A 13,587-nucleotide genomic window follows, 5' to 3' on the forward strand; every position below is an offset into this window, starting at 1 on the left:
GACCTAACCGCAACAATACATGCACCGCCAAGACAACACCTGAACTCCAAAATTTTCAAATGTGACGTCTCCAAGAAGGAAACAGTGCACAAGCACCGTCGTCGCTCGATCAAAAATCTTAGGTTTTCACCCTGAAGATAGTCCACACTCTCAAAACAATGCCTTCAACAAGGTTATTGCTAGACACAACCAATTAAGGCAAGACATTGGATTTTCACCCTAAAAGATACTGAACTTCACCTGTGTTGCCACCCCCACTTGCATATTGCTTCTGCGAAACCCAGAACACCAAGCAAGTTCCTCAACAACGCAAAGACTCGAACCTACATCACTAGTCCTCCACTCCGGCCTTCATGATATTCTCCGCCTCTTTTTCTTCACCATGGACCAAAATGTTACATGATGGCTTCAAAGAAAAGAGCTTCGCGTCACACCCTCCAGAACCAAATAGTCGAAATAATAGCATGAGTGCGCACGACCGAATACCACCCGATCTAGCAAACTTCAGGCATACGTGCACGGTTAGATTTACCAGCGGAGCCTTCCGGAACCAACCAATCCGGCCAGATGAAGAAGGACCGGCCTCGGAAAGGTCTCCATCTTCGCACAAGAGGAACCCTAGGACAACCACCTTTATTAGGCAGATCAGCAGGCCCCCACGCCGCCGCCCGCCGGTCGACATCATCGGCGGAAGAAGAGGCCGCCACGGACCATAGACCCGTCGACAAGTCGTCCGCCGCCACCTCCAACACTGAAGAAGGCCACCAACGTGAGCCGCCGGGGGGAGGGGCCACAGAGGACTCGCCGGCCACCACCAGGCACGGCCACGCCACCGAAGAAGCCGGATCCGCAGCCTTCGAGGTCACACCGCCGCCAGCCGCATCGCCGAACCACCACCCGGCCAATGCAGCCCTCGCCAAGGCAGTCGGCGCGACGCGTCGCGGAACAACCGCCCGAGGCCACCGCCCCGGATCCTGCCCTGGATCCCACCACGCTGGCCACCGACCAGCCCCACCACCGGCCGATCGTCACCGCCGCAGATCCAGCGCCGCAGACTAGCTTTTGAGTTGTAATCAGTTTAGAGTAGACTGAGTACTTGGATAGATGGAAGTGCTGCGTATTCTAGGGTCCGTTTAGGAGTCGAGTCGTGGCTTGTTGGCCGTGTATATATACGGCCAGGCCGGTCGTAAGATTATGCCGTGAGTTGAGTTGAGAAAAAACAGAAAAGCAATAAAGAGAAGAGTTTAGAGGGTGCGACACACACCTTTAGCGATAAATATGAGAGTTCAGTCGAGTCTATGGGTTAATCCTAACACACACGGCGAGATCCGGGGTTCCCCCACCCTCCCGCCACCGGAGCGGCGAGCGGAGGGAGGGGAACCAGCGACTCGCCGCCGGCGAGGTGGTTAATTTGACCAGGCGGATTCACGAATCACCTCTCTGCTTACTGTAGCGGGAGAGAGGAGACTCCAAGGTAGCCTGTTTTCCGTGACTTGTGCAATGTGTTGCCCCGTAGCTTGCTAGTGCGTGTTTTCCTTGGTAAGAACTCCCTTGGATCAAAAGTGAAAACGCCATGGCAGCATCATACGAGCTCGTGCTCGTATATGCACGCACGTGTGTATGCAAGGGAGCTCCGTGTCTCATGGGCCCAACAAACCAATCAAGGCATCAGGATCGGAGCTACCAATCAATCAGGGACCTGGCTACATCGCGATCGCCGTCTCATCGTACTCAGACTTTGACGCGCGATACACCCTGCACACGTACGTGTCCCAAGATATCCTCAGGGGCTCGCGAGAGCCACGAATTGGGAAATCTGTAGTAGCGCATGTGCGCTCCGCGCATGCCTATCTCCACCATCTATTTCTCTTAAATCTAGATCTTTGACTTTTCCTGTGTGCCACTCTCTCTCCTACATGCAGATGATTCAAAATTTTGTGGAATCTTTTTCAGAAAAGACAAAACTCTCTCTCCTCAAAAGAAATTTTTTTCTCTCTCACGGACTGCATGTCCCTCTCTAATGCATGGTTGCCAGTTTACTGTAGAGAGGGTGCACAGTGCGCACCTGCTCCAAAAAATCAGTCTCCCACGAATTTGATAGCGTGAGCCGGCAGTCGTCGTAGATTTTATCGATGATCAGCGCGTTGCGTTTTATGTTTGTGTGGTGTCATAGGTTTTGCGAGATTTGATTGTTCTAGCGCGTAGTGACTGGGTCTGACGATGTTTGTGTTATGGTAGGGATGGGGCTGTACCGGAATGCTCATGAACTTGCTGATGATGCGCATTGTCCGATGAACCTGATCATGAGTCATGAGTAGGCTGATGATGCGCATTGTCAGAAGAACCTGATCATGAGTCATGAGTAGGCGGGCGAGAGCCACGAGGTTGACACCACGCAAAAACGATGCGTTTGCGAGCTAACGTCACGCATGATGAACCAAACTATTCTTTTCACAAATTCCGGGTACAATGTAGACATACGTATTCATACGACGCATGTTTATTGATAACTACGCTCATGGAAGCATTTTTCGATAATGAACATATATTAATATCATAAAGATATTAAGTATACCTAGTCTCTGCACCAACGCATTGCCCTAGCTACGTTATGGATGCACACTGCTCAGAAAAGGAAGAAGAATTACAAAAAAAAATCCCGCTACAACGATCAATTCCTTGTAGCAACAGATCTAACACCACCAAGACAACATCAAAAATTCAGCTTCTTCAAAAGCAACGTCTTCAAGAAGAAAACAGTGCGATACCGTCACTCAATCAAAGATCATAGGTTTTCGCCTTGGAGAAAGTCCTTGCTCACAAAACAATGTCATCTACAAGGTCATTACTAGACACAATCAATTAAGACCAAACCTTAGATTTTCACCCTGCAAGATAAGAATTTGAACTTCTCCCGCGTCGCCACCCCCACTTACAGTGATGTTACCCCAAGTCACGAACCACCAAGCCAGTTCATCAACACCACAAAGACAGAAATCACCATTGTTAGTCCTCATATCTTGGTTGTCCTGACATTATCCGCTTTTGACTTCATCATGGAATGTCCAGCACATGTCTCATGATGGTAACAGATAGCAGAGAGCTTCGCAATGCTCCCTATGAAACCAAACGGTTAAAAAAACACGAACGCGTACGACAGAATTTAGTCCGATCCAGCGATCTCCAGGCATGATGCGCCCATGGGAGTTCACCAGTGGAACCTTCCGGAACTCGCCGCTCCAGGCTCATGGAAACATGGAGCTTTAAGATCGATAAAGTCATCATAAACGTCTCACTATGATAGCAAAGTTGGATCTCGCTGAAATATTAATCTATCCTAACCATGTGAAGTAGATGAGTACATATATACCTTTACTTAAGGTTAAGGTATTCTTGAGATTTTGCCAACATACATTCCATTGGCCGCTAATCATATAAGTCATTACATCGGGGAGTTGTGTTTTGGCACATGGGATCATATGCTCCCTCTATGTTGAAATGCATGTAACACATGTTTTGAAAATTTCAAAAAAATGAAACGCAAAATTCGGGCGTACATCTTCACGTGTTATACGCTCACAAAGTTGTTTCATGAAAAAACGATTTATCGTGTGGCGTGCGTAAAAAAGACAAAATTCAATGTTAAAAATAAGACTTTTTAGAAGATAATTTTGATCTTTTTTACATAGATCACACAAAATATTGGTTCCTCGTCAAACTTGATGAACCCACATATATTATGAAGATATACATGTAGAATTTTTTGTCAAAAATTTTCGATATCTCAAAATATAATTTTTTGGTAGAGGGAGCATATGCACCTTGGAGCCGAATTGAATTTCTGATTACATCGCTGATTGTCAGCAGCCAAATATGTTGATTAAATTAACATTTCGGCTAGGAGTTGATACAAGGATTTGGAGGAAAAATCTTTAAAAAAGAACAACAAGAAAAAGGGGGCAGGGAAGTGTCAAGGCGGTCAACATTGGCATGTACAGCATGATTACCATGGTGCTAGGAGAGGCGGGAAATGTCAAGGCGGTCAAGTTTGGAAGGTCAGAAGGTCTCGATGGCTCATGTTCAGTTCTAGACTACTAAGTAATGGCAATGACAGGATCTTGGATGTGATGAAGAGAGTAATTCACAGAACGTTGGGTGCGTACAGTTTGTGGGGCGATCTCCATGTCAAACCCGTGCCCGTGATGACTTTGATGCTATTAATTGTGATTTGCAGCGGCATCTTCGGCAAGTGGGGGTGGCAATACTGAGTGACTTCGTTTTTGTGGTGCTCTTCAAGTAAGAGTCTTGATTTTAGGGGTGAAAACCCTAGGTATAATCTTCATTGGTTGCACCTGATAATGTTGGATTTTGTTTCCTTGTTGAAGGCATTGTTGGGAGAGCCTAGACTTTTTCCAAGGTAAAAATCTATGATATGATTTTCTGCTTAGATTAGGCGATGATGATTGTGCATTTTATTCCTTCCTAGTGGCATTGCTATTGGAGGGTGGTGGTTTGGATCCTACTGTGACTAGTTGATCACTCTAGTGGGTTTTTTTTCTTTCTTCTTTTTATCTTTTTGTTTGTGTGCATTCTTAATGTCTTGACAAGTTCTTGACATTATGTTGATGCAAAAGCTGAATGTAATTGGTATCTCTTTGATATTAATATATTTCTTTCGTTAAAAAAACAATGTTGTGAGTGATGAAAGCATGCTACAGCTACCAATGTTTCAACTTGAACTCTAGTAAATTTTAAACGGCTTGGTCTCATCTAATTTGGAAGTTGATTGACGTTAATCTATCAGAGGAACCAGGTGAGTTCCACTGGATTCTGCATTCTTCAGGAGTGTTTACGGTTAAATCCATATGTGCGGACATGGTCAATGAACTCGTATTTAATTAGGAAAAGTTTGTTTCGTAATTTAAAGTTCCATTAAAACTGAAAAGTTCAACTGACATTCACCTCAAAAAAGTTCAACTGATAACAGACTAAAGACGTTAACTTTACTAAAGATGATTTGGATCAACACAATAGGAACGCCAGTAAAAAAGCGCTATTTTTGTGATTGTGATGAAATGATGCAACACTTCCTTTTGTCTTCCCCGTTTGCGTTTTTATTATGGAAAATGATACATATGGTGTTTAACCTACCCTGGCAACAAGTATATCAAACATGTTTGGGAACTGGTTGTAGGAGGTCAGTAAACAACTTAATGCTCACATATTCAGTAGTAATGCAGAAACACAATCAGATTATGTGCATGTGTGCGTAGTGTTAAGCTTCATGCACTAGCCACTTGAACCAAAAGTCCGAACTGATGGAAAGGGCTAGGCAATCCACATATACACTTCACAACACCCCCACTCGCGTGTGACGGGAGAAGAGAAAGTCAACACGTGAAAGAAGAAGAGCACACCGAAACAGCGGTGGCTAAAGAGGGGGGCAACAACAATTTTTAGGCTTAATTGCGAAAACCATGTGAAAGCCAGAATTTGAACTTGAGACCTGGGGCTCTGATACCATGTTAAGCTTCATGCACTAGCCACTTGAACCAAAAGTCCGAACTGATGAAAAGGCTAGGCAATCCACATATACACTTCACAACACATAACTGTTGATCGATCGAGAGAAATCATGCATCATGCATGGACGGCAGACGTTCTCAGGAGACATGGGATATCATCGCTTATCGTCGTCTTCTATGTGGCTGGTCTCCAGGACATAATCCCTCATGAGCTTTGTGTTGGCTTCATCAACCATCTGCGCATGCATCACGAAAAGGCAAAATTAAATTAAGAACGAATGGCACGTCTCTTCCAAGAATGGTACTTCGGCGTGCTATAGCAAGCAAACCAACCTTGAAGGATAACTTTTTCAGGTTGTCCCACTCGAAATCATTCTTCATATAAGCAGATCGAACCTGCAGTTATAGATGCACGAGTCATTCCTGGAGCGTGCCAAGTTCAGAAGATTGTCATTTCTAACTGCACTCGGTGCTTACCTCCAAAATCCTCATAGCTGTTTCCATGTTGAAACAAGAGAAGAGACGTGTCAGCAAATTCGTCCAACACTAAGCTTAGTACATGACTACTTGTGTGAATAGTATTCTAAGTTCAGAATTTGGTCTACTTATCTTACTTAGCTGAAACTCTGCTCACAAAAACAGGCACTTTAAACTTAGTATGTTATATATAGGGTTCTTCAGCGGTAAGCATGTAGCAAGTAATATCATGAATCAAAGATAGGGAAGCAGGTTACCTAACGCCTTGTGCCTTGGCGATTCACGAATCAAGTTTTTGCAGAAATTGTCAGCATCATTCACAGAGTTGCGACTCACGAATTCCTTGAGCTCAACATATGCTTCTCGGTTGTAGCTCTTTATCAGTAAATTGCATCACAGGAAGGTACACAAAACAGATATCAGATAATCACCATTATATTAGGTCACTCAACATTAAAACATGTATCCCACAATATTATAGTGCAAACAGATTTATCGTCCATATGCACCGTTCGAAGTTCAGATAGACCTCAGAGAGTTTTGTTAACAAAAGGAACAGATAGTTCAGAGCAGAGTGTACATATACCAAACGATTTCAATTTACACATACCAAACCATTCAAAGTTCAGAGAAATGATTTTAATGTATTAACATTGTTCATAGGGAGTATGAGAAGAAATAGAAGGTCGGTAACCTCAAGTTGTGCTAGCACAATCCTGACAGCCACGTAATTGAAGAAGTTCTGCAGGCTAATCGCCGCCTTTTTCTCTGGTGAGCCCTCTCCAAAACCTGAAACGCGTCACGGGCTCAGTCCATACTCTATATCAATGACGAATACTACTATAGGGGGATATTGTTAGTTTTATCAGTACCGGTTTGCTTATGGTGTACCTACAATAAGATTTGCCCGATTTCCGATCACAAACATGACAGAGAAAAAAAACTGCTTGTAGACATTTTACTTTGCATAGCTATGTGTTTTTCTTTTCCTTTCCTGAACTCCACTTAGCTACTCTGCTTGTAGCCACTACCGCAACAATGACCGGCCGCGACAATCCAATTGCTTTCCCGCCAATAAACAGCAATTAAGAACCTAGGAATGAAAGTTTCAAAATAAAAGAATACGCTAAGATGAAGGCCCAAATGTAGAATTACCGGGAACATACATCTTGTGGCACCGAGGCGGCGCCTGGAATCTCACGAGCCGCGGCCTCCTATCCGTTCGCCGGAACGCCTGCGCGGGTAGGAGTAGACGGCGACGAGCGTCGGCTCCGGCGGATTGGAAAGGAACGGTGCGGCGAGAAGACGCCATGGCGTCTGGAATGGCGCCGCTCGTCCAGTAGCAGCGCTCCATGCCCGAACTCTGGCTCGTGTACGTGAGGAAGAAGAGCTTCAGTTGGAGTCAACGTGGAAATAATGGAGGTTGCATCTTTTTTAGCGAGGGTATATTACTTGGATTTTAGTAGCCGCGAATTCTGCGGCACGCGTTGCACCAAGCGTCGAAGATATTAGCACCCAGGGGTATTTTGGCCATTTGAGGAATACGATGGGAGGGCCACGCAGCCCAGCGTGACAGTATTATTCCGTGCAGTATTACATAGACTGGGTTAGGCCGGGCCAAGAGGATGGAAAAAGAAACAAACGGCCTACAAACAAATAAAGTGGACCGTGCCTAGGAAAACAGACGAAAATGGCCCAGCCCAAAGGGGAGACAAGGAATTGTCGACCAGCAACAATTAAGAGGAAGTTCTTTTCCAGGTAAAACGGCACTTTATTGTTGATCATAATAAATCATTACATAGAGTCTTCTGGATAGATTTCGGAGTAAAATTTCTAAAAATAGAAGAAACAAACTGCTCCGTAGAGCGAGCTAAAATGTGTGTTGCCTCATTGTACTAACATCGGACATGCTTGAAGAAAACCTCGACGAAATCGCTACAGATAGATGTGATGTCCTGCACCACAACGCCAACCGACTCCGATCCAACTCCGACATTGGATCCTCTGAATCAAAGAAAGGCAGTCAGAGTCGACCACTAATTTTTCGAAACCATCTGCGCCACCCAGGGACCCCGTGCGGCGAAGAGCCATCACTTGGCGTTGTAACCTCTAGGAGCTCACTGCAAGCAGTCAAGCACTGATTGTGGTGGTTCCGGATCACAACGCCAAGACCCATTTGGCGGGAGGGAGAGAAAAGAGTTGCATCAACATTAACATGCAACATACCTTCAGGAGGAGATCGTCGATGGCTTGGAGAAATAATGTCACGTCTAGTGGAAGGGTCTGGATCAACCAGATGTGTCTCAATCATCTTGACATAAGCTTTGATTTGCTCGGCAATAACTCCGGGATGCTTCATTAACTCACCATTACGGGCACCATTACGATTCACTCACAAGTGCTAGATAACAACAACCATGACCATTCCTTCTTTCTCCGTCGACCTTGCCATAAAATCAAAAACCCGCGTCTTTGGGCAAGTGAAGAACTTCCTTCACATATGGATGCCATACACATGTTTAATTTCTCGCCAAACCTTCTTGTCATAGTGACAGAAGGGAAAAAAACATGCCCAGTTGATTCCTCTTGAGTACAATAGACACATGCATTGGACGTCGGGATGTGCCTTCTACGCAGTTGTGCTCCCATTGGTAAATAGTCATGCGCCAGACCCCATAAAGCATGACAATGTTATCACTTAGCCCCAAGTAATGTTTCCCTTGATCGCTATGCACAATACCAAAGGCTTCAGTCTCGCTTTTGTTGTCACTAAGATACACCGTTACTGGCACACAATTACACCCTCCAATACCGCCGCATCTACATACATCACCCTCCTTTACATGAAAATACACATGTAGAAACATGTGCAAAGATTTATTTGTCAGTTCATCCCGCATCCCTCTCATCTACCTACACTTAGCACGCTCAAGCACCTCGTGACGTGGGCAATCAAGGCAGTATACTTACAAGGAGCTTTACCGAGTGCAATAAAGAATCACAATGTGCTTCCTAAGTATGACAAGCTATAAATGTTCCAACATAACGGCAAATGCATAACATGTATCATCTCACACCACAATAACCACCATATGAATTACATTTGTAGCAGCGCGGTCATGAAAGGTAGCTTATACAAATCACTATAATGATAATGCATAGAGAGATTGGATAAAGATACTACCACAAACCCAAGTCAGGGGGGTGAACTACTCCCTCTCATGGTGGAAAGCTACGTGGAGGGATTGGTGAAGGAGGACAGGCCACCATAGGCAATTCCGGCAGCGGTTCCCCTTCCAATCTTCCTTCGGCGGCAGACTAGTGTGTCTATGTTTCTCTGGTGTTGGATCTTCGTCTCCGTGCATCGCGAGGAAAAATACCAGGGGTATATATAGATGGTTTTAGGTCAAAACACATATGTGGGAGAAATATTGAGCCGAATCAAGCGATGGAAGGTGAAAAGAGGTGTGGCGGTGGCACTAATGTTGAAAATAGACTGAGGTAAGTCAGATCCAAGATTGATAAAAGTGAATGTGATATTATATGCTTGCGAGAATCTAAATGTGAGTCTTTTGATTGGCGTATAATTAGGAAAAAAAATTCCTAAGAGATTTGATAGTTTTGCTTTTGCACCTTCTCTTGGTGGGTCTGGTGGTATCATTATTTTGTGGAATTCTTTAGATTTTACAGGGCTTTTGGTTCAGATCCAAAGGTTTGGTTTGGTCATTAATTTCATATCCACATATAGTGAACTTGGACCTTGGCATCTGTTAGTTTATGGTCCTTGTTAAGGAGTGGAACGTGATAGGTTCGTACAATGGCTATTCAATTGCAGATCCTGGTATCTGAGGATTGGCTCCTCATTGGTGATTTTGATTTCACTCGCTCAAATTATAATCGGAAAAACCCAGGTGGTGACGTAAATGATATGTTCTTGTTCAATGAGATAATATGACACCTTAGTTTGCTGAAATTGTAATTAAAAGGGAGTTCATATACGTGGTTGAATATCCAGAGTATTCCACTTTTAGAGCAGTTGGACTGTTTTTTCACAAGTTCAAACTGGATTATGGACTACTCTAACATGATGGTCCTTCCATTAACAAAAATTGGATCGGATCATGTACCGTCTATTGTCAATATTGACAATAATATCCCGAAAGCTAAAATGTTCTTTTTGAGAATTACTGGATGGATATTCCTTGCTTTGAAGAGTGTGTGGATAACTCTTGGACGAAAGTTTCTAATAAGAGTTACAAATCTTCAATTATTGTGGATAAGTTGAAAAGGCCTATAAGGTATGATCTTAACAAATGGCAGGTTAGCTTGTACCATTTAAAAATTCTAATAACAAACTATAACAAGGTAATTATATCTTTGGACACTTTGGAAGAGCATAGACCATTATTCAGATCATAGTTTAATTTTTGGAAAATAGTGAAGATACACTTGGATGAGTTGTTGCTTGCGGAATGTAACTATTGGCGTAAAAGAGACACAACTAGATGGATTAAACACGGGGAGGATGGTATTAAATTATTTCATGCAATGTCAACTGAAAGGTTCGGGAGAAATAATATTGAAGTGCTGAAAAATGAGGATGGTGTGGAAATCTCAGATCACCAATAGATGGCTGGTTTACTTTGCTCTTCATATAAAGTGAGAATGCGCCATTCTGATGGTATGTCTATGCAATTTGATTTCGGCTCTCTATTGAAGAAAGTTGAGGGGCTTGATGAGGTTACTATACCTTTAAAAAAAGAAATGGATGAAGTCATTAAATATATGTTGGATGATCGAGCACTGGGCTCGGATGGGTTTAACGATTTATTTGTCAAGAAATATTGGTCAATTGTTAAATCGTCTTGCCTCTGAATTCCATGAATGAAATCTTAATATTCAGAATATAATGTCGCGTATATTACTCTGCTTCCAAAAAAAGGTTGTAACTGTGGAGGTTAATGATTTTTAGCCCATCTCTTTAACCAATGCTTGTTTGAATTTTTTGACAAAGTTGGTTGCAATCAAGAATCTTGGATTGTATGCACAAAAATCAATATAGATTTCTCAGGAATAGGTCCATATAGGACTGTCTGGCATGGGCATTTGAATACCTTTTTTGTGTCATGCATCCAACAAACCTATTCTCATCATGAAGTTGGACTTTGCGAAAGTTTTTGACACTATTGAGCATGAGGCGATACTACAGGTTATGAGACGTAAAGATTTTAATCAAAAATGGTTAGACTAGGATGTTGCTATCTATCATGTGGAACATCATCCGTACTTTTTAATGGGATTCCTCAGAAGAAATTTGTGTGTTGGCAAGGAGATCCTTTATCTCCTCTATATTATTTGTTTGGGTCTTATTTTTTGTAATCTATTGTAAATGATCTCATGAGGCAAGGTATAATTAGCATACCGATTGACACATATGACCAGAATTTTCCAACTATTTAGTACGCAGATTATACTTTACTTATTATGCCCACGGATAAGTTGCAGTTGCTAAAAGAGAGTTTGGAAAATTCTCTAACTCTACAAGTCTGCGAATTAATTATAGCAAATCACATATGGTGTCCATTAATGTGCTTGATGACCTGATTGCATAATTAGTGGTTGTCTTTGGATGTAAAATTGGAGGTATGTTGTTCACTTATGTTGGTCTCCCGTTGGGAACAACTCGGCCTAGTATCACTGATCTAATGTCTTTGGCCTGCATTCTTGAAAGGAGGTTGGCTTCTAGTTCCAATTTCCTATCTCGTGGTGCTAGACTACACTTAATAAATTCATCATTGGCCTCTCTGCCTCTCCATTTTTTTATGCTCACTACAATTGCCTCTGGGGTTTACCATGCAGTTGGATTCGATTCTTCGGCAATTTTTATGGCAAGATAATTTGGACACCCCCAAACAATCTTTGGAAGTGTGAGAGCTGGTGTGTAAACCCAGAGCAAATGGAGGGCTGAGCATTCTTAACTTTTAGAAGCAAAATGTAGCTCTCCTCATTAAGCACCTTGCTAAGTTTTATAATCATGAGGATATTAATGTGGCACTCTCACTATAAGAATAGGATTCCTCGTGCTGAAAATTTGTGTGGATCTTTTTGGTGGCGTGATGTTCTTAAATTTGGAGGGATAGTTTTTGTCAGGCATAGAAAGGGCAATACTTTCTTATTTTGGTTGGACCACTGTATCATGGACGGTGTCTCCAGACCACTGTGTGTTAGGTTCCTCAAACTATTTCCTAGGCTCAAAATTAGAATATTTAAGCGGCCAATGCATTTAAAAGTAGTAATTCGACGGATCTGTTCCAGTTGCCCCCGTCCCAAATTGCTTATCACAAGTTACAGGAGCTTCACTTGATTATGCAGACTAACCCTTTGTCTGATCAGGAGGATCAGTGGAATTTTTGCTGGGGAAAAATACACAACAGCTCGCTTCTACAAGCGTATTCATTTGCATATGTTGTTGGGTGTTGAAATGGCATATAGGAGTGATCCAACCATTCAACTTCAAGTCTAGGGTCAAGATCCTCAATTTCACAAATTTGATAAATTTGCCCTATGTGTATGTGAGGGAAAAATGGAGTTATCCCACTGTTGGGTTTCTTTCCATTTGATTGGACTTGTCTCGATTCTAAGGTGATTCCTATTAGTTTAGAAATATTTTCAAACCATTGAAACCATTCCAAAAGGTCTAGCTCCAAGATTTGCAAAATTGGCCAAAACACAGGAGAAGGAACATGTCAAATTTTCTTATTTTTGTAAGATGCTCCCCTGGCTTTACTTGAGCAAGGTGGAGGGTCAAGTTAGGGTTAGATTGGGTTCAGAGATGGTTTCACACCATTTTAGTAAAGGTAGAAGTGCATAGGACAAGAATTTGTGAAAATGGCTAGGGGTCACATATGCCTCTATGCATATGTGGCATTTGATTTTTAATAGAACTTGGCTTGACCCAAAGATGTTGTTGGGTGTTGAAATGGCATATAGGAGTGATCCAACCATTCAACTTCAAGTCTAGGGTCAAGATCCTCAATTTCACAAATTTGATATTTTGCTCTCATATGCCTCTATGGCATTATTACTCTCTTTTTGAAAACCTTGTGTTCCACATTTGGATTGTGTTGAAAAAGCACTTACTAGGGTTCAAGAAGGTTTTCCAATTCTCTACATCAAGTAGAAAGGCCTAGGGAAAGTTTTACAAAAAGGGCCATAGGCATATCTGCCTCTTTTCTTAAATAAGATTTTTCCTTTTTATTTTATTCTTCCAAGATTGAGGACAAGAGGGGTGAGGTTGAGGGTTTAGTAACTTTTGCAAAGGTTCACTACTATTTAGCAGAAGAAAAGGGGTAGGGTTTCAGATTCACATATTAGGGCTATAGGCCCACATATAGTTTTTCCTTTATTCAGGGTTTCCCAAAATAGATCAAAGGAGTTTTGAAAAGGTTAGGGCTTAGGGTTCTTCTTATTTGATTTCTTTCTCTTTTTGTTTTTATTTGGTTTGTGATCTTTACTTGATCACTCTAGGGTTTTAGGGTGGGTCACATAAGCATACTAACACTCATCAAGGCAAGAACACAAGTAA

At 42.5% G+C, this 13,587-nt stretch overlaps 1 protein-coding gene across 1 annotated transcript; it reads right to left on the reverse strand.

The window, feature by feature from the left end:
* Positions 1 to 5,091: 5,091 nt before the first annotated feature.
* LOC127318596 (chaperonin-like RBCX protein 1, chloroplastic) lies at positions 5,092 to 7,406 on the reverse strand. Its single transcript, XM_051349080.2, has 6 exons — positions 7,158 to 7,406; positions 6,697 to 6,791; positions 6,260 to 6,377; positions 6,003 to 6,019; positions 5,859 to 5,921; positions 5,092 to 5,761 (listed from the first exon to the last, which is right to left on the reverse strand). Exons 1-6 carry the CDS (start codon positions 7,354 to 7,356, stop codon positions 5,681 to 5,683), a joined length of 573 nt encoding a protein of 190 aa, XP_051205040.1. The 5' UTR covers positions 7,357 to 7,406; the 3' UTR covers positions 5,092 to 5,680.
* Between the last annotated feature and the right edge of the window lie 6,181 nt (positions 7,407 to 13,587).

The sequence above is a fragment of the Lolium perenne genome, chromosome 7 (assembly GCF_019359855.2).
Source record: "Lolium perenne isolate Kyuss_39 chromosome 7, Kyuss_2.0, whole genome shotgun sequence".
Classification (NCBI taxonomy): Eukaryota; Viridiplantae; Streptophyta; class Magnoliopsida; order Poales; family Poaceae; genus Lolium; species Lolium perenne.

What these genes read in the sequence shown, in the direction of transcription:
- LOC127318596 (XM_051349080.2), bottom strand. Translation starts at nt 7,356, where the DNA reads ATGGAGCGCTGCTACTGGACGAGCGGCGCCATTCCAGACGCCATGGCG. An exon ending in CCACAAGATGTATGTTCCCG is followed by an intron (nt 6,792 to 7,157) that starts GTAATTCTACAT and finishes GACGCGTTTCAG; the next exon opens with GTTTTGGAGAGGGCTCACCA. An exon ending in TTGTGCTAGCACAACTTGAG is followed by an intron (nt 6,378 to 6,696) that starts GTTACCGACCTT and finishes TTACTGATAAAG; the next exon opens with AGCTACAACCGAGAAGCATA.